Below are 27,900 nucleotides of genomic sequence, written 5' to 3'. Positions count from 1 at the left end.
GTTTGCAGGCTCAAGGAAGGCGCCCCAGCAGCCGGGGCAGAGTCCCCGCTGACATTCTGAAAAGCACTCTCCCCAAAGAGCATCAGAGGAGATATGGCCATCATTGTTAGCGCTATTGTTATCTCCCGATAACACCTGTGTTGTTGGTAGGGCGGAGTGGAGTAAGTAGAAAGCTGATCAGAGAACAGAGAGAAAGGGAAAACAATTTCCATAGCACTGAAGCCATTAGATGAAACTGTGCAGTAAACCAATGGGCTCTCCCTGCTCCTCTGTGTGTGTATATGGGGTTGGGGTAGGGGATGGTGCTGAAGACCAGTTGCTCCTGGGAGACTCCCTGAAATTCTGTTTCCAGCCCCTAGGGGCTGTCACCTACCCTCAGGGCTTTTCCCCTTTGAGACAGGGCGGCCCACAACTTTGCTCCCATTTAAAAACAAAATCCTGAATTAGAGGGGCAATTTAAAGCCAGTGCTTTCAAAAAATTAACAAAAAGACATCATAAATCTTTCAAAAATTCCCTGCACGGCCGGGCGCGGTGGCTCATGCCTGTAATCCTAGCACTCTGGGAGGCCGCGGCAGGCGGATTGTTTGAGCTCAGGAGTTCGAGACCAGCCTGGGCAAGAGCGAGACCCCATCTCTACTAAAAATACAAAGAAATTAATCGGACAACTAAAAATACATAGAAAAAATTAGCCGGGCATGGTGGCACATGCCTGTAGTCCCAGCTACTCGGGAGGCTGAGGCAGGAGGATCTCTTGAGCCCAGGAGTTTGAGGTTGCTGTGAGCTAGGATGACACCACGGCACTCTAGCCCGGGCAACACAGTGAGACTCTGTCTCAAAAAAAAAAAAAAAAAAAATTCCCTGCAGTTTGTTTGTTTTGATAATATATTCACTGAGGGATATATGCATTTTGTAGTTGAATAAGTCTAGTTCGGTCTACTTTCTGAAACTTGAGTTAATTTTTAAATGTAATAGATTAGAAATCGAATAAATGTAACTGTTAGTTTTTATTGAGAATATTCTATCTATCTGGACACTAATATGTGCAATTTTATTTTTCTGATTAAAAAAAGTACATATTTTAATTCTTTGGCATTTAAAGGAATGTATTTTCCTATGGCAAGAACCCATTATCAGAATCAATCAATAATAAAAACAATAAAACATGGCACTTCTCACTAAGGGGACATTCAAACTTGTTTCCCCTCCCCCCCAAAAAACCCTTTGCTCAGGATCCCACACTCCCTCTCCCCTCACCTCCCCGCATCTCATAAAGACCCTTTATTGACTGTGCGAGGTTATACACATAGGAAATGTATCCTGTGTACCTAGAGTATTTTTTTCTGTTTGTTTTCTCTTTAAGCATTTGATCACTGGCTGGTGAACTGTTTGGGCCCACAGAGATCTCTAGACCACCAGCTCATGTATTTGAAAGGCATCTGTTTATTTTGAAAATGCAAATGTGGCCTACCTCAAAGACTGACAGGCAAGAAATGACCCTCTGAGTGAGGGGAGAGGTTTCCAATCCGGAGCCCTGACCCTCCCTCGATTACACCAAGATCACTTGCTGTCAGAACCACTTAAACCAACTTATAGAATCTGAGTGAAGGGCCCACAATTAAAATGGGCATGCTTATCTCTCCAGAATTAACCAGGCAGATCATTTCTCACCCAGTTTAAAGTAATGATGAGGATATTTCCAAAAGGACTCTGAGCCTTTGAAATGGTGGCTCCTAGACTGCGGGCTGCCTGGAGGAGGGCCCCGATAACAAGGACACTGGGCTCCTAACAGGGGCTGCCCGGTCCTTATGAGGAGAAAGCCCAGAAAGGTTAATACCCTGACTTTGATCTCTGTCAAGGCATACCAGCAAGAATTAATTTACATTTCAGATGGAAAAGGTTGACAGCATGAAAAGGCATCTTGTTTCTGGCATGTGAATGTGCCGTAATAGATCGGGAATTCTGAAAGGAAGTTCTGAGGAAGCTAAAGGGATAAGCCAAGCGGCTGCTTTTATTGGGAAGGAGATGAAAGGAAAACAAATTTCAATATGCACTGCTCTGTAGCAACATGTAGGCCAAATGCTTCCTAAATTTCAAGGTCTGCTCTTTTTAAAAAAATATATAACATATCTTAGCAACACCATGTAAAAAAAAGACTATGGACCAGAACTAGAGATGCAAACAAATGCATTCCACAGAATCTAAATTTCAAATGAAATGATTTGTTTTAAAAAATAATAAGTTAGAGAATAACCTAAGAAACAATCAGAAATGATTGTGCTAAGATAACATCCCTAAGCCACTTCCTACAGATTTCTAAAGTAAGAGAACCTCTGTTTCTGGGTCTTGTTATACTTGGAAATGTCCTAATGGCACGAAGAGGAGTTTTTAAGGAGAAGATTATGCTTGGGAAGATTACAGCCCCAAACAGGAAAGTCAGAATGAGTTGCTTTGCCTTTTAGATAAACACAACTGTGCCTTCAAATCTCGTTCCCCTATCTGTGCATCTTTAACACCAACACAAAACCAGCATGTCAATTCCTGTCCATGGGGTAGACTGAAGGGCAAAAGAGATTCTATCTGCTTTTGCTCTGGCTGCCACCCTCTACTTCTAAGAGGGCAGAGGGGGCGCTAGTGCCACCTTCATTCCTGCCTAAGCCCCCGCAGACTGGGTTAGTGGAAGTTTCCAACACCACTTGATAGATGGGAACACTTTGGCTGCAAGGCTTAAGGAAGGGGGGTTGCTTGTAAGGATAAAAGCAGGAGGCACCTTAAAGAAATGTGTTCTCTCTAGTTCCACTAAGCAAAATTATCCTTTCATGGTACCTATCCCATAAGTGCTCCACTGAAAAGATGTAATCATTACTATCTTGATACCATGATGATGAAGCAGACCTATCTCTGTTTTATTCCAGCATTCTCTTGGCAGCAACAGAATGCAAAACAGTGAGCTCTCTAAAGATGATTTTCAGGTAGGGAAAATTGGATTTATGGTTCCTATATACTGGATTCAGTGGGTCAATAATATATAAGCTCAAAGTTTGTATTTTAAAACGCATGATGCATTGGCTTTGTACTCAACTGCAAGATCAGAAATCAGTCAATATCCTCTTTTAATGCGAGATGGCGCGCGCGCGTGTGTGTGTGTGTGTGTGTGTGTGTGTGTGTGTGTTGAAAGGCGGCAAGTGGGGCACAAATGATGCACTTTGAGTTGTCTTTCTTAAGCTGCAACAAGAATTGCAGCCTCATCCTGAGGCTTTGAAGTTGTAGAGCTTAGAATTCCTAGGGGCCTGGTGTTAAAAATTAACATTTGCATTTAAATGGCACCCCTTCCTCCCAGATATTTTAGTTTTGAATGAAGATATCAGGTTCTGGGCAGGGACCTCCTTGAAAAGGCTGCAGCTGTTTTATTTAAGGGTTTGCTTCAAGCTCAGCAGCATGTGAAACCTTCTCTCTCTCCTTGCTGCTGCGTCTACTGACCTAGCTACTTCTCTCTCCTTCTCTCTCCAATTATTGTATCTCCAATTTCTTGCAGTTCCTGGAGCTCCTGGCATGCTCAGGGGCCTGTTTCTTCCAGAGCCTCAATTAGGAATACACAATTTCAACGAGGGTGGGAGCGGGCCTAGCAGCCACAGTGCACACTGACATTTGCAGAGGAGCAGAGTGACCTGAGAGCCAGGGAGGGGACGGATGAGCCGGTAATCAGAGCTCTCCGCTCTCAAGCTGCCAAGGCAAGCTGAGCCATTAGAGCCATGGTATGCTCACCCTGTGGGGCCCAGAGGACCATGTTAGCCACATACAGGCCTGGATTTGGGAAAGTCAGTTTGCTGGGAAAGTCCTTGAGTTATTCCTCCTCTGTTATGCCGAGAGGTCTTGCATATAATAAAATTTCAAGATTGGAAGGCAGTTTCCAGACCTTTTTAACCAATGCTCTCATTTCACAGATGAGGGACATGTGAAGAGGGAAAGAGATTTGTTCAGTTGGCAGTATGCAAAGTTGACTCTATCCAAACTGCCTGTGTTCAACTGCTGGCTCTGCTACTAATGAGCTGTGTGACTGTGGACAAGTCACTTCACTTCTGTGCCTTGGCTTCCTTTTCTACAAAATCAGTAATATAAGAGTACCTAGTCAGAGCACCCTTGGCCAAGTATGGCATGCAACAAACGCTCACTGTTAGTCTCATCGTTATCACACAGCGGGTGTCAGAACAAGCACCAGGAACCGCCACTAGAAAGAACTCTCAACTCATCCCAGAGCTCCTGAATTATTAACCTTTCAGCTTTTCTAAACTCATAGGATCTTAGTCACAGAATGTTTTCAAGTGGACACTGTGAAAATGATGTTTTAATTACCTGCTTGAATATGAACAGCAGACTCACTTCTTCTGTTGCTTATTTTCTTAAATTTCCTTCGAGCATCATATCCTCTCCAGGCTAAAAATATAAAACCATGTGCTAGGAATGACATTAATTTAAGAACATACCAGAGAATTGATATAAGCTGTTTCCCCTCCAATCTATACCCCCCTCTCCTCCTCCCTTCGGCTTTCTCACTGAACGAAATAAGCAGAGCTACGTGAGCTGTGGTGGGGAAGAAGAGCCTCTCTGTACTCATGGCTTGGCTTCAAAAATGTTCAGGCAATGAGTTTCCAGAATACTCTATATTCCACTGATGAATCACGTGGGACCCCTAGCCCAGGTGAGGTGTTTCCCTGTCATTCCAATCCCTGGGGGAAGCTGTGTCTTCAGGACTTGGTGATACGCTGTAGCCGAAAGGGGCTTGGAGGGACGGTGGGAAGGAATAGCCTGACCCTTTCAATATTTTTTTATTTGGGAGATGAGAAAGATAAAGAGGGCAGTCAGGGGAAATAATAATTAGCACAACACTAGATGTGTTGTGAAGTGAACTCTGTGCCAAGAGGTGTGCTGAGGGAGAAGGAAATATGCAACGGGAAGGGGAAAAGCAAGGAAGACAGGTGAAGAGAAGGAAAGAAAAGAGGAAGGGACTCTCTGGGGTGGGGGCGGTGAGTCCTTTAGATTCAGAACTGGGGCATTAAGCCACCCACCAGGAGCATGAGTGTCTTCTCTTTGTTCCTCCCACCTCAGTCTGAACATCACCACCCTCCAAGATGCTGGGTAAGCTCAAAAAGTCCAAAGTGGACCAAGGTACATTATGATGCTGGCTTATAGGAGCACAAAGGAAATCGTCCACCCTGTTCAAGATCTGGTGCTTTCACAACCACTCATCCATAGCACAGGAGCTCAAACACTGTTTGTAACACAAATGGCATGTACATGTATACAAATAGGCACTGACTGGTCTGGGCATATGAGAGAGTCTAGCAATTTGTTCCTTTGGTTTACAAGTACCATCTGGGCTAGAAAAGCCTTCTGGAAATGGCATTAGTAACTCTGATGCTGAAAACCTGGTCATGGACCTAGTACATATTATCTCAATCATTCTGGGAGATGTGGCAACGTGTCTGTGCCAGGGGGTTTTACATCATCGGTCCACTCATACTGCCTCTATCTTGACATAGTATGTCGTGAAGACTTGTTTGCTTATTTGCAAGGTCAGGAACCATGGTGGTTGTTGGGGCTCAAATAATGTTCTTCAAATTGAGAGTACCCGGGCAGCAGCAAATGCAGGGAAGGGCTTTCTCTAAAGTCCTCTATCTACCTGAAGGCTGCATCCTCCAGAAGATATTCAATTGTTGTGAATCACTTTTTACTGGAGGAAAGGGATGCATAGCACAGGAACACTAGACCTGACACCACACCCAGAGCCCACACAAACTCTGTCACAGGCTATTGTCTGTTTTGGGGGCCCATTCATCTCCCCTAAAAATCTTTTTATCTTCCTCTACAATTGCCTACATCCTCCACTTCCCTCTCCCCTATGAACAGGGTATTTAAGCTTCAACTATCTAGCCCTTCATACTTTGTGTGACTCCTATGTGTTTGTACATTAATAAAATTTGTATGCCTTTTCTGTCTATTGTCGATTTGTTTTATAGACTGAAATTATCAAACTTTCGGGGCAGGGAAAGAAAGTTCCTTTTGTTCCTACACAGTCTTGCTCATGGCTTTATTTCAGCACCTAGCACAGGGCCTGATCTGTAGTTGGCACTTGACAAATATTTGCTGAAGCAAGGAAGAAGGAAAGAAAGGAAGGAAGGAAGGAAGGTTGGAGGGGAAAGAGAAAGAGAAGAAGCCACTGAAAAAAGTAACAAGTGAGTAGGCCCGAGTGTTTAAAGAAATAGCAAGACTTGGGGCAGTATTTATGAGAACTGAACCATTTACCTGACTGGATGGCAACGGCTCCCTTCTCTCTCTTCTCTCTGACTCTTTTGTATCTCCTAGCTCCAAGCCACCCTTTGATATATGCCTGCAGCACAACCACTCTGCCTATGACTTCTTGCAGTAGCAAATTTAATTGCTCAACATGGTAATATTTGAGAAAAACCTGAAACGAGACATTAGTTTTGGCCTTACATATGGGCTCCTCAACAGAAATTCACTCTACTGCAACATATTCTTAATGAAAATATTAAAAGCCACTATCTAAATAAAGTTTATAGTGATTGATTTATGTTCATATTACTGACTTCTTGGGGACAAATGCAATTCCCCTTCTGAGGATGAGCCAATTTTTGATTATTGATGTAAACAGATGATGAAGTTAATAGGATTTTAGGCGATCTCAGTGATCTCCGTGCCTGTCTCATGTCAGCCAGAAGTTTCATTCTCAGCTTGAGCTCTACTCTCTTTCCCCACAGCCACTGATGACAGTGCTAACCAGTAGGACTGACCTGCAGTGGAAGTTTGGAAGGAGAGGGACCTGGTGATCCACATTATCTAATTTTGGCTGAGGAGCAGTGGTGTTGCCATCAACACTCAGGATAAGCTGGCTTTGTGGGGCAATCCAAATGGACCATAAAAACATGGGATCCTAAAGGGATGTGATGTTTTCCCAAATGAAAAGCCACACAGATGACACTAATAATCAGGGTACACAGTATATAACATGAGTCTAATGAAAAAACAGAAAAAAACTCTAAAAGAAACTCATCGCTGCCATTAGCATGATTTGTATATTTACATGTGGTACTGGAATAAGTAGCATTGAGAAAAGGGACATTTTAAGATGAGCTCAAAGATCTCATTCTAGAAATGCCAAATGGCTCTCAAATTACTTACAGAACAGGAGGTAAACCTCCCTTCTCTGGTCCCTAAGGTCCCCAGACCCCTGACTTGAGACCAGCAAAGACCATTGTTAGGTTGGGGTCTTGTCTGCTAAGCTACACAGGTTACAGAGCTATTCATGCTGATGCTGTCACTGACGAGAAACAAAGGCAGGCAGTAAAGCATCACAGGCGACAATTTGAACAATAAATAAAGAACTACCTTTGTTTTTCCCAGCACCCAGTGATCTAATCTGGACTTTTCCAAGATAGCGACACAGCTCTCTTTGCCAGCAGGAGGTGTTTGATGTGCTCTGAATGCCAAGTAGTAATACCTACAAAATAAAAGAGTAAAATGAAGCATTTCTCATCATCATTTGATTCTGTATAGCAGAATTGCTCTGGAAACCATTGACACGCCTTGTTTTTTAATAGTAAATATTTCTAAGCACCAATAGTAGAATATTAAGTAGTAAAAGATACACAGTTTATACTTATCAACTTGGCTCTTATCTACTTTCATATTTTCTGCAATGTGTATTTCCCTTTTAATGTTGCTTTGTAGTTCATATTCAATGCATACTTGCATCTTGTGTATGCAAAATCAAAATATCTAATCCTTATAGAAAGCTGAAATTTAGACAGCTCTCTTAGTAAAAGTCAAAAATTTTTAAATGTTAGTATTACTATTATAAAAATAATTAAAATCCCATTGTCCGTGTTTTGACTCTGCTTTGCAAGGTCCCAGCTGAAGCAATCTGCAGACAGCAGAAGTGATCATAGTTTATCACTCCTGAGTCTCTCTGCTGGGCCATGTGTCTTACCCAAGGTATAGAGCAGGTATGTTTTCTTGATACAATCACCAAAACTATATTTGTTTTCTTAAATTACATCATTTTAGTGTACTTCCAAACTTTCAGATGAAACAGTTTCTGGGTAGATTCAAAGAGGACCACTGCAGGGGAAGAAAAATATCTTTTCCTCACTCATTCTAGATTCACAGCTGAGGCCCCTGACAAAAGACAGATTAACAAGAGAGAAGCATACAAATGTATTTAACATAAGTTTTAGGTGACACAAGAGCCTTCATAAGGGAATGAAGACCTAAAGTAGCAATTAAACTTGTGTATTTTTATGCCAGCTTTGATGAAGAAATAGATAGTCATTGAGAAATAGAATTGGACAAAGAGTATGATCTAATGGTAACAAACTGGGGAAATTTAGCAAAGCCTGTTCAGATTCTTCTCTGTGTCCTTTGTCCTTAGGGATAAGGATGCTCCTTTTCTCTGCATATAGGGAGGGTACCTCTCACATGAGGATCTTATGTCTTGCTTCAGGGGAAGGTCAGAAAATTCTTCCTGGGTTTTATGACCTGCTTTCGGGGAGAAGAGCAGGGGAAGGTGAGGGTGACCTTCCTGCCTTTGCTATTTTCTCAAATGCCAGGGTGCCACATTTTGGGGCAATGCATCCTGAACTCCATCACTACCAAAAGGGTTTTTTTCTGCCCTTTCCTTTCTTCTCTTTTATTCTCTCTGTTTTTTAAAAACTATAACTTGTTGAACATATTATCCTTTTAGGAAATCTCACCTTAGTTTTTCTTTAGAAAACTTCAAGGATCTTTTCTCTGTTCTTTGCTACCATCTATAATTAAATTCAACCCCTTGGAAGCTTAAAAATAAACTTATTCCTTGTCGAAGGGTTTTTCTACCATTCCTCAGACAAGGCTAACGTGTTATTGTGAAATTACTTTCAAATATAGAGCTATTTTTACTTTTTCAAAAAAATCACCAAAATATGAAATATGTCCCTTCCTCCTGCCAATTATAACCATATCTTTCTGTTTATGGAAAAATAAACATATCTAATCAGTACTCGAGTCACTTAACTTTATCTTCTTGCTATAAGATTGTTTTACAAGTTAGGATATAATGTTGGATTTGCTGGAAACATTTGCATTTAGAAATCCTGGGACTGTTTCCAAGGCTCTGAGTCCATTTCCACCTTTGGCAGTTGCTCTCTGAGTCTGAACAGTGGACCAGATGATGCTAGATCATTTGGCCAAACCCAGGAACCTATTCACAGCAGCTATCTTCTGGAGCTAAGTGGGAGGGTGGACAGCCAGGAGTTAAGTTTAGGCCTTTCTGGGCAGTTGATAGCGTCAGCACAGATTCTTCATCCCCACATTCTCAGTTTCAGGCATGGTCTCTCTGACTTGGCTTTGGCCACAGCAAAAAGATTGGGTCCTAGAGCACACGGGGATGGTGGGAATAGCTGGCAAATTTATGTGGGGTGAGTGTCTATAGGAAAGCTGAAGTACAGATAGCTTAAAGTAGAAAAGTCAGTGGAAAACAAGAACTTCTTATACTTTTAGGCCCAGCCATTTATAACATGACTCTATTGGCTTTAAGCAGCCCAGGCATGTTCATGCTCAATGCTCAATACTATTGGTGATGAAGTATTTAAAAAGAACCTAATGAATGACCAGCACCTTGCAAGATATAAGAGGAATACAAGACGTTTTCATTCTACAAAGATTTATACTTATGTTTCAGGCATCTGTGGGTGTTTCTTAACACCTGCTAATCTCTAAATAGGCAGAATGTATTCTGAACCAACATAAATATTAGAATATAACTTCGATGTTCAGTCCATCAACCCAAATCTCTTAATTTATTAATATGATGATGATGATAATCGCATCCAGCTTAGTTCAGAAAGAGATGGGTAACAGCACTGCAAAGAAGTGAAGGTTTCAAACTATACTGAAGAAACATATGTGACATATCCATAGTGATCAAGTCAGAGAAGCATGTGTTTCCTTCACGGAGTAATTTTGGATTCCAGCAGGTCCCATGGTGAAAAATCACTTTGACTGAGCTCCCGTATGCTTCAATATAAAGGTGAAACTGAAAGGAACCACGCCAAGAGATCTGCCAGGAGGGGAGATCTTTTGGGGGAGACTCATTTCACCTCCTTCCTGAAGGAACTTGATGAGTTAAACAAACAGGAAATAATGCAATAGCAAAATAATCAATGTAAAAGTCTGTCTTGAGGGTCTGGATATTGGAGGGCATTGCAAACACAGTTCTTCCCTGAGCTGCCTCTTGTAGGTGGAATTTATCTCACAGATTAGAGTCTGAGCACTGAGCTCAGAGTCAGAAGATCTCTGTCTCTAACTGTGGGTAAGTCATTCACCTCTCTGTGCCTGAATTCCTACAGGTGGGAACAGGAACCAGACAAGTAGTTCTTAACTCTTTCTGTGGGGGAGACGTGGGGCTCAAGACTCAATGAAAATCTGGTAAAAGCTATACACATTCTATCTTAGAAAATGCTCTTATTACAACACATTGCATACATGTCAAGGGATCCACATAGCTCCTGATGGCCCTCCAAGGATCTAAGAGCCCTTCCTGTTCCAGAACTCTATGGAAGGTGATAAATTTCCCAAAGTCTCATTTTATTAAAATGTAAAAACTATCAAAATAGTAAGTACCCAGTTGAAAAATATCTCTATTTGAAAAAGGTCACTAAGGTTTTTTCCTAAAATGTTTTGTTGTATGGAATGTAGGCTGTTCAAGGAAGACTTCTTAAATATACCAGGAAAAGCAATTTGGAAAGTATTAGAAAAAGTAAGAGGCAACTACGGATACATCTTTCTGCATTTAAATTATGCATCTATAAACTAGAAGGATCTGTAAGGTTCTAGAATATGTTCATTTTCTATTGCTGCATAACAAATTACCTCAAAATTTAATGCCTTAAAAACAGACATTTATCATCTCATAGTTTCTGAGGGTCAGGAATTCAGGAGCAGTTTATTTGGGCAGTTCTGGCTCAGGGTCTCTTATGAGATTACAGTCAAGATGTCAGCCATGGCTGCAGTCATCCAAAAGCTTGAATGGCACTGGGGATCCATTTCCAAGATGACTCACTCACATAGTTGTTGGTAGGTAGCCTCAGTTCCTCACTGCACTGACTGTTGGAAGGAAGCCTCAGCTCCTTGCCACATGGGCCTCTCCAGAGGACCGCTTGAAGGCTGGGCGTGGTGGCTCGTGTTTGTAATCCTAGCACTCTGGGAGGCTGAGGTGGGAGGATCACTTGAGCTCAGGAGTTTGAGACCAGGCTGAGCAAGAGCGAGACCCTGTCTCTACTAAAAATAGAAAAATTAGCCAGGAGTCCTGGTGCCTGCCTTTAGTTCTAGTTACTTGGGAGGCTGAGGCAGGAGGATCACTTGAGCCAAGAAATTTGAGGTTGCAGCGAACTATGATGATGCCACTGCACTCTACCCAGGGCCCCAGAGCAAGACTCTGTCTCAAAACACAAACACACACACACACACACACACACACACACACACACACACAAACACACACAAACACAAAACAGAGGACTGCTCGAATTGCTTCATGGCATAGAATATGGCTTCCCTCAGAACACGGGATCACAGAGAGACAGGGGCGGGGGGCGGGATAGAGAGGGCATGGAAGAATTTGCAATGTCTGTTATGACTTAGGCTTAGAAACGACACACCATCATTTCTTCCATATTCTTCTATTTGTTAGAAGCAAGTCACTAAGTCCCAATTACATTCAATGGAAGAGGATTTAAGTTCCACCTCTTGAAGGGAGGGAGTATCAAATAATTTGTGGACTTATTTTAAAACAAAGGATCTCTCTAGGTTATTAAGTCTCCTTTCTACTGATGAAGAAAACCACTCTCAATGATATAAAATGACTTATCCAAGATGACAAAAAGTAAATGACAGAGGCTAAAATTATTATTTAAGTTGACTTTCAGGTCATTCATTAATTTTTCTTTTTTAAAGAACTGATATGACTGTAGCCAATGAAGTTTAATTTTTGATGCAAGGGAAAGAAACAAAAAAGAGTAAAGTTAAATGCTACTTCTCACCAGAAAAGAAACAATTGATGAATTTGCCTACATAAAAATAAAAATTTTTCTACATGAAAAAAATTTGAAAATTTGGGAAGAATTGACCTTTTTTAGCTTCATTGTCTGCTTAGATACATTGTCTGCTTAGATACAAGAACCTCCTGGACTTTTATGGTTTTTCCATATTACCCTTTATTATGCTCTTTATAGAGAAGTCCCAACAAAATACTATTGTTTGGAATGTAGCATCTCTCACCCAATTAATAGTGGTGAATTTCTCCACTGACCCTTAAAGCTTCAAGTTAAATATAACCCATTTAACTTGAAGAATAAATATTATCTTTGAGGCAAATGGGAGCATTTATTTCTCTTCACTCTTCTTTCTTGTGTTCTTTAGTGCAAATGGAGAAAGTCTTTGGTAAGACCAAGTGGAGAAAGAGAGATTTGGTTTAAATGTATCAAAGTTGTCCTATGAAACCTGGTCTGTCTCAACAAGAGGAAGGTTTTTTGGTCATATTCATGGTTTCACTCAGAAGACTATGACCGACATAAGTCTAAGAAACTGTAATGACCAAATATTGGCCTTCCAAGATGGAAAAAGAAACAAAGACTTTCAGGTCTCCCCCAAACTTCCAGACTTTCCTCCAAAAGAAGCAGGACCCTAAAGAGAAGGCAGAGAGGACATGACAGTAGAAACTATAGAAAATGAAACACTGAGAAAAAATAATTTAAAAAATAAAAAAGAGCATCAGTGAAGGCCGGGCACAGTGGCTCACGCCTGTAATCCTAGCACTCTGGGAGGCCGAGGCGGGAGGATTGTTTGAGCTCAGGAGTTCGAAACCAGCCTGAGCAAGAGCAAGACCCCATCTCTACTAAAAACAGAAAGAAATTAACTGGACAGCTAAAAATATATAGAAAAAAATTAGCCGGGCATGGTGGCGCCTGCCTGTAGTCCCAGCTACTCGGGAGGCTGAGGCAGAAGGATTGCTTGAGCCCAGGAGTTTGAGGCTGCTGTGAGCTAGGCTGACACCTCGGCACTCACTCTAGCCCGGGCAACAGAGTGAGACTCTGTCTCAAAAAAAAAAAAAAAAAAAGAGCATCAGTGAACTGTGGGGTCTTAAGTGGCCTTAATACATGTAATTGGAGTCCCTGGAGGGATGGAGGAAAAAGAACAAAAAAATTATTTGAAGAAATAATGACTTAAAAATTTCCAAATTTGTTGAAAATGATAAACCAACAGATCCAAGAAGCTCAATAAATTCCAAGCACAAAAAACCTTGAAGATAACTACACCAAAGGGCATTAAATCAAATTTGCTCAAAATCAGTGAAAAAGAGAAAATCTTAAAAGCAATCAAAGAAAAAAGACAAGTTACATATAGATGGCTAAAGACGAATATGACATCAGAGTTCTCAGGAGAAACAATGCAAATAAAAAGACAGTAGAGCTAAATCTTTAAAATACTGAAATATAAATAATTCTATATCCAGTAAAAATATCTTTCAAACATAAAGGCAATATAAAGACTTTTTCAGACATACAAAATCTGAAAGAATACATCACCAGAAGACTTGCACTGCAAGAAATGTTAAAGAAAGTTCTTCATGCAGAAAGAAAATAATACCAGATGAAAATGTAAGATATACATTTTCATAATATAAGATAAAGGAATGAAGGGTAACTTAGGGGAACTATGTTAGTACATATATAAGATATTTTTCTTATTATTTAAATCTGTTTAAAATACACTTGATTGAACAAAAATAATAATGCGTTCTGAGCTTTATAACATATAGATAAATTAAATGTATGACAACAACAGTATAAAGGTCAGGAGAAAACAAATTGAAGTAGACTACTGTAAGATTCTCATACTATATGTGAAGTGGTATAATATCGTTTGAAGGTAAGCTAAGATAAGGTAAAGATGTATACTATAAATCATAAAGCAACCCCTAAAAGAACAAGGCAAAAAGCTACAGGTAATAGGTCAACAAAGAAGATAAAATGAAATCATATAAAATACTCAATAAATCCTGAAAAAGAAGAAAAAGAGGGAGAAGGAGGAGGAACAGGAAGGGAAGGAGGAGGAAACAAGGATCAGATGAGACTAACAGGAAATAAAGAGCCAAACAATATATTCAGCCTAATCATATGAATAATTATGTGAAATGTAAATGGTCAAAGCATTCTAAATTAAAGGCAGAAAATTTCAGATAAGGTAAAAAAAGTAAAATGCAACTATAAGCTGCTTACCAAAATGCACATATATATAAACACAAATAAGTTAAAAGTAAAAGATATGTCATTTTAATGCTAGCCAAATGAAAACTGGACTGCCCATATTAATATCAAAGTAGAGGCCGGGCGTGGTGGCTCACGCCTGTAATCTTAGCACTCTGGGAGGCCGAGGCGGGTGGATCGCTCAAGGTCAGGAGTTTGAGACCAGCCTGAACAAGAGTGAGACCCTGTCTCTACTAAAAAAAAGAAAGAAATGATCTGGACAACTAAAAATATATATATATAGAAAAAATTAGCTGGGCATGGTGGCGCATGCCTGTAGTCCCAGCCTCTTGGGAGGCTGAGGCAGGAGGATCTCTTGAGCCCAGGAGTTTGAGGTTGCTGTGAGCTAGGCTGACGCCACGGCACTCTAGCCCAGGCAACAGAGCGAGACTCTGTCTCAAAAAAAAAAGAATAAAAAACTACTACAGGGATAAAGAGTCCAATTCGTCAAGAGGATCTAAGAAATCCTAAACATTTTTGCAATGAATAACAGAGCTTGAAAATACATGAAGCTAAAACTGATGGTACTGCAAGGAGAAATAGACAAATCCACAATTATAGCCCGAGATTTCAATATTCTTTCCCAATAATTGATAGAACAAGTAAGCAGAAAAATCATCAAGGATACAGAAGGCTTCAACAACCAGTTTGACTTAACACACATTTATTGAACATTGCAGTCAACAACAATAGAATGCATACTGTTCTCAAGTGTACGTGAAACATTTACCATGATAGATCATATTCTGGGTCATAAAACATGACTTAATAAATTTGCTCCAGCACCTTTCACCTCACTGGAATTTGCAGGTGTCTATAGGGATCTGCAATATTAGGCTTTTGACTCAGAAGTGTCCATTTCTCATATCTGAGCACCAGCTGTCAAGCTCTCCTTGACAGACATGTGAGAGATCCAAAGAATATTCTATTTGGACTAGTGTATCAGTAAGATGTTTGTGTTTCAGTAGAAGGCTTTATATATCATCTTTAATATACCCTTCTGGGTTATCAGATTCTAGTCCTGTTCATCCTCTTTGCAACTCTTTCTAAATTCCAGGCAATTGATAGATAGACACATAAATTCTGTCCAGTCTGGTGATGATTTTAATTGACTTCCTCCCCACTGTGGAAAACCAGTTTTATCTCCATTGGCAATTCATCTCAACCTTCCTTTACTTCACATAAGCTGTGCTATTTTGACTTTTCCTTTGAACTGATTATAACATCTGCCCAGTTCCCTCATATCTCATAAAATAAATTCTTTTAACACATTCATCTTTGTTTCTGTATGCCAGTCATGATGTTATCTTCTTCTGAACATTATCTTTTAACAAGAGAAAGAAAGAAGTACAAAAATCTATACCATAGAGGTTTGACCCAAAGGGGCACACACATATGGGCAGGTTTTGAGGCAGGAAGTCCTCATACCTAGGTAGACGTAATGCTACCAAGCAGTCCTAAAAGGCCTAGTAGACTCAAAAATACTGACACTTTTCTACTTATAACCTTCGAAGTGGAAATATTCATGGGATATATTCAGATTAGACTTTACTAAGAAACTCAAACTGTTTTCCAAAGAGATTACACTGATTTATAATCTCACCATTAGAGCATGAAAGTCTTACTCTATCCATGACAATATAAGGAATTATCAGACTTACTGATTATCACCAAAATAGGTATAAAATGGTACTGAACTGTGGTTTTAATTTTCATTTGGTTTTCATGTGGTTTTAATTTCATTTCATGTGGACTTTTATTTTCAATACTGTTCTCTGACAATGAACAATATATACAATAAATTTAATTCCTCTATTTTTTCCTAATGATTACTCTTACTATGGGAGGAGAGTCACTCATTTTAGATAAAAATTGTATTAGCCTTGGAGATTGCTTAAATTTTGTAACTCCTTACATTATAAATTTGCACTTCTCATCTGCTCCTGCATTTTTACATTAAGGAAAGGCTTCACATCTTCTAAAGATGGTTTGAAATCCCATCCTATAATGAATGAGCTCTGCTTTGATTCATCCCTCCAATCTGAGTTTTGCACTCAAAGGAATACAAAACTTCTGTTCCTCTGCACGGAGATTTGCACAGACCTAAGTCAATAGTGAAAACTTTTTTTCAAGGTTCATTATACGGACTGAAACATTTTTTTATTTCTAAAAACTTGAAGGAAATTTCTTCTTTTAAGAATAGATCGTTTATTCTCTATAGTTTTAGGGCTTTGGTATAACAATGTTGTCCCCATTCTTCACTTTCTAAATTAAATCAGCTTTTCATCTCCATCTATTTGTTCATAAAATAAAACTTTATGTAGTATCTACTGATGTGCCAAGCATGGGAGAAGTGTTGAATGACATGAGTTAGCAATGCAGACAATTTCCCTGCCCTTGTGAAGCTTATATTCTAGTGGGGAGGACTAACATTAAACAAAAATAAGAAGGACATGATTCTGGATAGGGATAAGTGCTACAGAGAAAAATTAGGGCGTCAATGAGTATATTTTGGACGTGCATTTTAGCAGGCAGCTTTAAGCAACAAGGATAGTGAGGAAATCTAAGTCATGTCATATGAGAAACTGCTGAAGTGGCAGGGAACATTGAGCTTAGAAACAAAAAGACTTAGCAAGGTCTAACCATCTGCATAAGAATCACCTGGAGGCCAGCACCCTGGCTCATGTCTGAAATCCTAGCACTCTAGGAGACCAAGGCTGCAGGATCACTTGCGGTCAGGAGTTCAAGACCAGCCTGAGTAAGACCCCATCTCTACTAAAGATAGAAAAATTAGCTGGGTGTGGTGGTGTGCGCCTATAGTCCCAGGTACTCGGGAGGCTGAGGCAGGAGGATCCCTTGAGCCCAGGAGTTTGAGGTTGCTGTGAGCTAGGCTGACACCATGTACTCTGCTCAGGGCAATGAAGTGAGACTCTGTCTCAAAAAAAAAGAAAGAAAGAAAGAAAGAATCACCTGGAGATTTCATAAAAGATGTGGATTCCTGGGTCACCCTCCAGACATAGACTCTCTGGGCTTGGGCCTTAGGAATCCATATTTTAATAAGCCCCTATAGCGATTTTGACATACTATATAGTATGAGAACCACTGACTTAAACGAACATGATAATTCACTGCCATCAAGTGGAGAAGAGAGACAGTTTGTTCAGTAAGGCCTACAAGGTAGAACTGGGATGGATGCTTAGAAGCTTCTGAAGGATGGTTTTGGTCAGAGTTAGGAAGGATATGGTGTTGATTAGACATCTATAAACACGGAAGGGGCTTCCTCAGGAGCCAGGGAATGAATTCTTAGCCTCTGGAACTGTTCAACAGGAAGTTCGTTGACAAGATCAAAAATGGTGGTGACGAAATTCTAGCCAGGTAGTTGGATTGAATGGCCCTTGAAGATTCCTTCTAACAAAGATGCTACGTGGACTTCTTGCTTGGACTAAAAGAATTGCTTTTGTGATTTTAAAACTGGATTTATAATTATTCTAATACTGTTACTGTGACATATCTTGGGTTACTGTCTTATATTTGGATAATAAGTTGGAAGACTCCTCAAATTTCCTGAGACAGTCTGTTGGGTCTGTAAGAATTTCAACTATGATCTCTTTCATTGGATATTCTCCTCAACATACACCTAGAACAGTGGCTTTCAGCGTAATATACTGGTCGGCAGCAGCAGCACCACCTGCATACTTGTTTAAAATGCAAATTCTCTCTCTCTCTCTCTCTCTCTCTCTCTCTCACACCGCCGAGGCAGGCAGATTGTTTGAGCTAAGGAGTTCGAAACCAGCCTGAGCAAGAGCAAGACCCCATCTCTACTAATACACACACACACACACACACACGCACACATTCTCTCTCTTACTGAATCAGAAACTCTGAGGGTGGGGGCCCAGCACTCTGCATTTTAACAAGCCTTCCAGGAGAAACAGACAGAAACAGAGAAACAGAATCCAGGGAAGCGAAGTGACTTGTCTCCAGTGCTGCAGTCTATCTGAATAAGGAAATCGGCTCCCATGTCTCTCTGTCGTCCTAGGGCCAAATGACTTATGGGGTTTCTGGAGCACATTTTCCCTTGGAAAAGGTCAATTGCTCAGAATCTACCCTAAAGAAATCCTCACACATGTTTAATATTTAGGATTGTTTATTGAGAGCTGCTGGCAAACAATTATAAATAATTTCAGTATTCACCAGTAAAGAAATGGCTAAATAAATATCACAATTCCGATGAGGAAGTAAAAAAAATTCGTTAGCGCTCTGGAACAACATGGATTTATCTCTAATACATATTGTTAAATAGAAAAGCAGTTGCCAACTGGTAAAAAAACGTGATTCACCTTAAGCTAAAAGTGCAAATCCCCCCTCCTCCTGTAACTGCGCGCACGTGTGTGTGTGTGTGTGTGTGTGTGTGTGTGTGTTTGTGTGTGTGTGTTCTGAAAGGATAAAACTACCAGAAGAATAACAGTGCCTTTATTCTTTAGAGAGGGGCCATGGTTGGGCAGATGCTGAGAAATGGAATTAGGGATGTAGAACAAAAAAGGTTTTAGCCTCATATGTAATACTTAAAAATTTTAGAGGAAAAGGTACTCATACGTTATTTTTGCAATTAAAAACTAATTTTAAACATTAGGTAAAAATCAATATGGTTTAATTAAAATGGGCCCAAATCCTGGTCAAAGAATCGCAGCTCTACTAATTTGATCAATATCACTTACATCTAAGTAGAAACATCCCCAGTCACATGGCAAAGAACATCAACACTTTTCCTATTTCAAAATATTCCTTGAGGGACCCTCAATCTACATCAATAACAACCCAGACTAACTACTCAGACACCCAGAATACTGGACAATTATCTGAACAATTCAATCCACATAGATAATTTCCTCGTGTGTAAATAATGGAAGTAGCAGAGCCATTTTGGCTTCGATAATATGATAATTACTCCCAATTGCCCATTTCCCTTTGTGTGTATAAAAATCCAGATTTAGTTTATTAAGTCTTTCTTATATTTACTATAAGCCCCCTACTTTAATTTTTTCCCTTCGTGTTTGGCCTTGAGTAAAGAGAGAGAACAGCTGGCCACCATCTGCTGCCAGAAAAAAAAAACAAAACATTATATTCATTATATCCTTAGGAAGACTCCTAAATTTGGGCTTCGGGATAAGAAATCACATTGATCTGTACTATTATTAGGTTGCAAAAGTCCTGAAATTATAAATTCCTTCTGATGCAGTATTACTCACTACAGCACTCTGCATAATGGGTGCTTAATAAATGTTTCTGATGCTGCTGATGCTGCCTCTTCATAAACTTTAGATAAGAGGCCTTGCAAAGGGGAAAAAAACACAATGACACTGGGAATTGGAAATTGAGGCTGAATTTATTCACAAATTAATTTGTAATAAAAGCTAAACTTAGAACTGATTATTCTATTTTATAATTAAGAAAATTATTAATGGATTTTTTTTTCTGACTGAATTCCATAGATTGATTTCACAACGAATATTGAGATGTGTTCAACTGTCTCATTTATTTGTTTTGAGGATGGCCTTTGAAATCAGATAGACCCTCATTTTATATCCTGACTCTACCAACCACATACTCTCTGTGTGACTTTGAGCCAATTTCCTCATTTGTAAAACCAGAATAATATCATCTATTTGGGTGGCTATTACCAGTGTTAAGTGAGATGATATCGGTAAAAACCTAGTATGAAGCCTGCCATAAGCAGGTGCTCATTAAATAAACGTCTATCATTCCCTTCCTCCTTTCCTTTCTTTGAGAAAAATCTGTTTTTCTCTTCTCCCAACCAAATGTGTGAGGAAAGTAGCTGGCAATCTTGTCTCTGAGTCAACCTAAACCCTGCTGCCCAGGGGTAGGCAGATATTTACTATAAAGTAGCTAGAATATGCTACAACAAGAATGGCTAAGAGGTCAACTGGGGGTCAGCTGATGGACTGGGCAGTGGTTTCTTGAAGCACTGTGTTGGGAGGAATTCTGAGGTCACATCCAGCCTGTGAAGGACACATGCTTTGATTGAGGAGCCAGGTCTGCAGCTGGGACTGGAGAGTGAAGTGGCGCTCACAGGCCACGGCTTTGCCAGCCCTGTGTTGGGAGGTTTCCTTCTTCCTCTTCTCCTCTTCCCCTTTTCCTCCATGTTGTTCATTATTTTCTTCATTCTTTTTTCTTTTTGAAGCTTCATTATTATCATTTTCTAACATAAATTAGCCCCATCAATATTTGTTTTAAGGGGCCGGGCGCAGTGGCTCACGCCTGTAATCTTAGCACTCTGGGAGGCCGAGGCGGGCGGATTGTTTGAGCTAAGGAGTTCGAAACCAGCCTGAGCAAGAGCAAGACCCCATCTCTACTAAAAATAGAAAGAAATTAATCGGACAACTAAAAATATATAGAAAAAATTAGCCGGGCATGGTGGCACATGCCTGTAGTCCCAGCTACTCGGGAGGCTGAGGCAGAAGGATCGCTTGAGCCCAGGAGTTTGAGGCTGCTGTGAGCTAGGCTGACGCCACAGCACTCACTCTAGCCTGGGCAAAAGAATGAGACTCTGTCTCAAAAAAAAAAAAAAAAAAAATTTGTTTTAAGGAATGCACAAGCAAGGACAGAGTTGTAATTCAGTCATTGATTTTCTTAGAGTAAGCTGGGAAGCCAATCCAAATGGCCAGAAATTATCTAACACCTTCATAACGTCTTTCTTCTTGTTTTCCTTTGTTATTTCTTCTACGCTATAACTCAATTATCTCATGAGGATGCACATAACAGAGAACATTAGGGAAATGAGGAAAAATAGCCTGGACTGATTATTGCCACCATTCGGTATCTTTGCAGAACAGTGTGACTTATATTACCCCTCATATCCACTTTTCAAATCACCACTATAGCTATCTGGATAAATTTTCATAGCTATCAACTACAGAAATGATGTTTCTGATAACTGAATATGTGAAAGGCAGTTGCCAGCAGTTTGGGTTTCATGAGAAAGGCAGAGCCTTAAAAGAATTAGTTTTAGGATTTTGTCCCAATTGCCTTAGGCAAGTTAGGAAGGCTCCTTGGCCTGCAATATCAACTTGAACCCATCCTGCCCCTAAGAATGCATGGAGGTAGTCACAGAAATTCTCTTCAGTCTGCAATAACCTAGAGAGAATGATATTGCCAATTCTTAGAGATGGGACCTTGGGGAAGCTATTTCACCTCTCTGGCCTCAGACTCTTCATCTTTAAATAACAAAATCAGATCAGGCCATCTCTCAGAGTCTTTCAATGATATTGTAAAAGCCACTTTAAAAAAGTTTTTTGTTTATCGCACTAACCAATGTTATAATAATGGAAATGTAAGAGTTAAGAGAGAAAAGAAGTCATCCAAGGTTTCACCTCCCTAATACCCTAATGTACAAACTACCTAAAAGGCACCAACACACACACACATAGTTGGGGAGGTGGGAGCAACTTGTTCTCTCAGCTAAACAAAGAAAAATGGGTGAGAATGACAGCATGCAAGGACATCACTTGTTAGAGATGTCTTCCCAGAGACCACCACCATGCAACTGCTGCCCCTGGAAGGTACATGTGGAAATTGTGCACACAGGCATGCAATATATTTTACTCACAATGTTGAAATTGCCCATTATTCTCCCTATTGTCTCTTAGCATGTCCCTTACTACCATGTAAATTGATTTCCAGGGAATTGAGGATGCTGTTCACTTTGCTGCAGATATACTAGCCCACCTGAATGGCACATTAAGATCTATTTATATCAGGCTCTCACCTATATAGTTACAGGTGGTCACTTGTTATTGAGAGATTCCTGACTAATATACCAAGTAAGCAGCCTCCTTTTACAGAATAGTGCTATCATAAGATGTATTTATGCCGTGTGAGGAAGGTCTAAGTGGTTCCTTTATCTCATGAGGATGCACATAACAGAGAACATTAGGGAAATGAGGAAAAATAGTGTAAGCTGAGAGGTGGGGACATGAGAGAGAAGAGTCTGGAAAAGTGCGCAGGGGCCAAACCAAGTAGACTCCCTACACCAGGCAGGGGAGCTAAAGCTCGTGCAGTGGGTGTCTGGATGGTCACTTTAATGAAGGAAGCAACATGCTCAAATAGGAATTTCAGATAAATCCTACTCTCATGGCTCTTTGGAAAAACAGAAAGCACATTTAGGAAACTGGCAAGAGGGTGAGCAAAATTGGAACTCTCATAACATTGCTGGTGGGAAAATAAACTGGTACAGTCACTTGGAACATAGGGTTACCTTATGACCCAGAAATTCTACTCATAGGTATATGCCCAAAAGAAAACATAGGTCCATTAAAAGTTGTACACGAATGTGCAAAGCATTATTCATAACAGCCAAAAAGTAGTAACAGTACAAAAATCCATCAACTGACAAATGAGTAAACAAAATGTGATATATTCATACAATGGAATATTATTCATCCATAAGAAGGAATAAAATACTGATACACAGTACAGTATGGATGAACTTGAAAACATTATGCTAAGTGAAAGAAGCCAGACATAAAAGGCCACATGTAGTATGATTCCATTTATATGAAATGTCTAAAATACGGAATCCATAGGACAGAAATTAGATCATTGGTTGCCTAGGTCTGGTGGGGTTGGTGGAAAGGGGAGGATGGCTAATGGGTACAGAGTTTCTTTTTAGATAATGAAATGTTCTAAGAGTAGATGGTAATTGCTGCACAACTCTATGAATATACTAAAAATCATTGAATTTTGTTCTTTAAATGTTAGCTTTTATCATATGTGAATTATATCTCAATTAAGCTGTTAATAATAATTATAACAAAAGGCCTGGACTAAAGCCTTGGGAGAATGGATAAGAGACTCCCAAAGGAAACTTGCTGAGAAACTTTAGCAAGTTAAGTCAGCAGGGCTTTGGATTGTTTAAAGGAAGCGAGGAGGAGAGAAGTCAAAGGTCACTCCTAGTTTCTAGAGGAGAGGGGGAGGAGGAATAGAAGGGAGGATGAGATGAAGGAGACACCAAGGTACCACAGCTCTCCATGCCATCATGAGAAGAAATAGAAGATGACAATGAAAGAGAAGAGGGAAGAGTTTCATGTTGCTCGACAAACCATGATTTAACAACTATCATGAATTAGGTCCTGGCAGATGCAGGTCTTCCATCCAGTGAGCTCATTTGGGAAAGGTGAGCAACCCTGGAAGAATGAGAGACTAAGTAATGCCCAGGCATCTGCACGCAATCCCTGAAAATCTTCAGGTTGTGGGTGGGCTCTGTGTACTCCTGCCTTCTTGTCATGCAGAGGAGGAAATATCTTTTATACAAATTTTGGGTTATTTGCCAAATATTATGTCTAAAAGGAGACTAGAACTCAGGTCTCCTTATTAAATTGTACTATTTACCGTAACAGTTTAATAAACAAAACATTAGACTCAGCCCTATCCTTTAGACATTTTCCAGAACACATCCCAGTGCATGCAGTCATGTGTTTGCCCCGTATAGATCTTCTGAGATACTATACATCAAGAGTGCATTGACCATGAAGACAATGAATGTTCACAGTGGTTTTTTGTGATGTCCTTCAACAGCATTACTTCAAGGAGGTTTCAACTATGTACATGTCCAGCATTTCCAGGTGGCCTCTTTCATGCCTAGCTAAGAACTGTTGGGGCTCAGAAAACAATACCCCAAAATGAACGCCTCAGAAGTATCCCCAGAAACAAAAGTTTTTCTCTGACTTTCTCCTGCCCTTCTGTCTCTCAGTCTCATTCTTTCTCTATGCTAGCCATAGAAACTAAAATCCCTGTTCCCCAAGAAGGGTCATAGAAACCAGAATTGCTTTTCCCCAAAGCCAGCCATAAAACCTAAAAATATTACTCTGACTTTCCCTTTGCCTTTCTATGTAAAAACTGGCCATAAAGAAATTATCTGACCTACCTTGTTTGACTGTAGGCTATAAGACCCCTATTCCAGAGAGGGCCCTGCCCTATACCCAGAAAGAAGGAATGCATGCTCAGAGAGGCCAAGAAGAATCTAGACAGACAGGCCTCCCTGGGTTTCCCCACTCAGTCTGTTAGCATTAGATCATACCCTTTTTTCCCAATCATGTTACTATATGGCTGTCCTTACTTTACTGAACCTAAACACAAAAATGGACAATTTCCCCTGTATCTTTGCGTTTTCATTCTGAAGGCTGTCATGTATACACATTAAATGCCTCTCCTCTAATTAATCTGCCTTTTGCAAGTTGATTTTTCAGTGAACCTTCAGTGGGCCAAGCCCTTGGCCCTTACAGAGCATAAAGGTTTCTAACTCACTTGGCTCCATTGTTGAGATGGTATTGGAGACACCTGCTTCCTCAAAGGCTCTATGATTAGAGGATAAGTAGGGGCATTTCTAAGTCGTTTTGCTAGAAAATTCAATGATGATAGGGCCAAGGAAACATTTTTGGTTTCACCAAGTTTGTAGACTTGGGTGATATGAGGGTTTGGGAAGTCCTTCCCCTTTCTGGAACCCAAGAACATAATCCCAAGGACACCACTTTTAGGTGTCAAGGTTTCAGTCCTGAATGCCAGAATATACAAAAAATGTCAAGAGTAACATTAAATGAGTCTCTATCTTTTATTTACCTCCACTTGATAAACCCTGAATGGCTCTGCTCCTGCCTTTGATTGTTTTGTCTGCATATTTCCAGCTAAGAGTTTACAAAACAGCACTCTTAAACAGGAAGATAAGAAGCGCACCTATTTGTTGAATAACATCAAGGGGGAAAACTGCAAGCGCATCCATTTTGTTAAGTTGCTCAAAAGGATCAAAATACCAATTAACTTGCTGGTTCAGAAATCTTTGATATCCTCAGATTTACTGACATTTTGAAACTCTTGTTGATACTTGCCTAATGGCTTTCTGATTACGAACAAAGAAGTGCCGATCTGTTTAGCATGTGACCTGTTTTCTTAAATATTTTTATGTATTCAAACAGTTTGTTGCTAAAAATACTTGACTAGTCACATTCATGAGCTAAAATAATCTTTTTTTCTTGTTCCACCTCCAAATTTAAGAGGAAGAAAAGAAGCTCAAAGATACTTAAAAAAAAAAAAATAAGAAGCCATTTCGTTCTTATTTTTAATTTAAAAATTTTCACTGTAAGGAACTTTTTTTGCTTTTCTTTTCCACGGAATTTAGCAGTTTGGAAGACTTGACGAAGCAAGCAACTGTATTTAGGACCCATTCTTTCTTGAGAAAAAGGTGGAAAAATCACCTTGGGCAGATGTTTCAGAATGGAGGTAAAAAGATACTAAAGATGGCTATTGGGGTGAGACAGATTCTGTGATGGATTTTGTAATAATATTTCTCACTGGGCATCTTCAGATAGCAGTGCTTCTCAGAAGTGGGGTTTTTTTTGTTGTTGTTATTGTTTTCCTTATTTCTTCACAGGAAATTCTGTGATAATTCTACCTGTAATCATATGTATATATAAGGCATTCCTACGGCAGCTGTGTAGAAAAGAACAGCATTTTCCTTCTTACAAGTCAGTTTCTGGATTTCGGAAGCTCCATGTAATTTATTAAAAAAAAATTGATTGAATGCAGTGGACTGACGAGATTAAAAGTGTGGACGCTGAAACCAAACTGCCTAGGTTCAAATCCTGGCTCTACCATCTACCAGCATGAGACTTTGGGAAAGTCACTTAATTTCATTTTGTGCCCCAATTTTCTCACCAGTAAAATGGGGATAATAGAGCTTTATAGGGTTGGTCTATGGCTCAAACGAGATTATACATTTTAGGACAGTGCCCTAAAATGTCCTGTACTATGTAAGTGTTTCTAGGTGCTATGTATGTGTTAATTACCATATTATATCATGCCAGAGTCCAGAAGAGGAGTGGGTGCTTGGGTGCATTCAAATTCACCAGAATCCTGGACCCGCTTATGTAAGGATATTTTCATCATAACAATTAAATATCCGGAGAATTTGAGACCTAAGGATTTATAACATACAAATGCCTAAGGACATTTTAAAAAATACGATCAGAAGGAAGCTTAACCTGTCCTCTGGATCACTGCAGTTTAGTTGGATGACAGTAAAAATGCAACATTTAAGCAAGTAAATGGTAGCCGGTAATTAGCCAATTGCATGTTTGGAGGGAAGTGGGCATGAGGAGCAACCCCAGGGGACAGAGATGGCCAGGGTAGAGCTACATCTACTATAACGTATTTCCAAAGATTCTAGTCTGACCTTTTCACAAACTCTTCAAAGAGGATACGGTGGGAATAGCCCTGCCGGCGGATGCTGACTGTCTCCAGGATCCCAGTGGAGCGGAGCTGGGCCAACACCCTCTCTCGGGAAAACTGCAGGGCTTCTCGGTCATCATTGGGCTTAATGCAGCGCACAAAGTGGGGCTGTCCAACCACCATTTTGGAGAGCAGATCCATCAGAGAATACTACAAGGGAGAAAAATGCACATGAAATGAATTTACCAATAATGTAATGGATAATTACAACACAGTCTGCAGGGGCCTCCAGAGCAGTTTGAGGCTTGTAAACGACTCATGGATCTTTTTGAGACAGAACGGGAAATCAGCAAAGATGATGATAATATAAGTGCCACTTATAGCTGCCTGCAGATTCAAAAGCATTCTTTAAACACTAGCTAGTACCAAGCAATATTCCTACATGACAGAAATTTAGCTAAGAACATACTCTAGGTTACCCTGTAACTCCATCGCCAGAAGTAGAATGCTTGTCTCTGGTTTGCCAAGCCAATGCTCCACAATCTGTATCTGTAATTGAAAATGTCCAGCTTTTGGAGAAGGAGTTAATTGCTTCTTCAGCCTAAGAACCATCAGAAAATTTAAGCAAATCCTACTGATACTATTGCTAATGAGGTAATGGAGCAAAAAAGAAAAATAGAAAAAGAAGGCAAAGAAAACAAGAAAATTGGAGAAAAAGAAGATTATAATGAAAATTAACAAGCATATACCAACCAGCTGGTACAGGGATCTCACAGAAAGGGGAGGAAAGGACATGGAAAAGCAGAGGGGTGCTTGCGCAGAGGAGCCTCAGTTGTTCCGCAGGGGCATTCATTGTTGGAGGTCCTCTTTTGGGCATGCCTTGAGGGGCAATTACAAGCTACACAGAAAATCAGTTCCATTATTTCATAATCATTCCTCCTACTGATCAAAATTGGTGTAACCTAGCTTATCAAGGAATCTTATTTTTCAGGTTTAGCATTTGGAAACTAGTATTTTGAGGACACCAAACTAGCTGTCATGGGTATATTTCTGAAAAAGTATAAGCCAGGGGCTTCTCTACTGATAGAGGGGGCCCTAGGATCTTGAGGATGATTTCACAGAATCAATATAGCCTCCAAATCCCATGGGAACACATGCACACACACACACACACACACACACACACACACACACACACACACATACACACACACATATGCACACATGCACACACACACACCCCAAGGGTTACTAGGAGGATGAGGATGAAAATAGAGCCACCAAAGGGGACAGGACCAGGTG

At 40.1% G+C, this 27,900-nt stretch overlaps 1 protein-coding gene across 2 annotated transcripts in view; it reads right to left on the bottom strand.

Moving 5' to 3' along the window:
• MYO3B (myosin IIIB) overlaps positions 1 to 27,900 on the bottom strand; it is a 412,726-nt gene that overhangs the window by 126,631 nt on the left and 258,195 nt on the right. For both annotated transcript variants that reach the window (XR_001137744.1, XM_012650712.1), the window contains exons 25-28: positions 26,603 to 26,808; positions 7,406 to 7,517; positions 6,302 to 6,464; positions 4,352 to 4,432 (exon numbers count right to left, since the gene is read on the bottom strand). Coding sequence is in view for 1 of the 2 variants with exons in the window: in XM_012650712.1 (XP_012506166.1) it covers positions 4,352 to 4,432; positions 6,302 to 6,464; positions 7,406 to 7,517; positions 26,603 to 26,808 (562 nt within the window). In the remaining variant the exon portion in view is untranslated. The remainder of the gene's footprint in view (positions 1 to 4,351; positions 4,433 to 6,301; positions 6,465 to 7,405; positions 7,518 to 26,602; positions 26,809 to 27,900) is intronic.

Source organism: Propithecus coquereli, unplaced genomic scaffold (genome assembly GCF_000956105.1).
Source record: "Propithecus coquereli isolate 6110/MARCELLA unplaced genomic scaffold, Pcoq_1.0 Scaffold34, whole genome shotgun sequence".
In the NCBI taxonomy this organism is placed as follows: domain Eukaryota; kingdom Metazoa; phylum Chordata; class Mammalia; order Primates; family Indriidae; genus Propithecus; species Propithecus coquereli.
The sequence above is the reverse complement of the archived record's forward strand: the minus strand, read 5'-3'. Positions and strand labels throughout refer to the sequence as shown.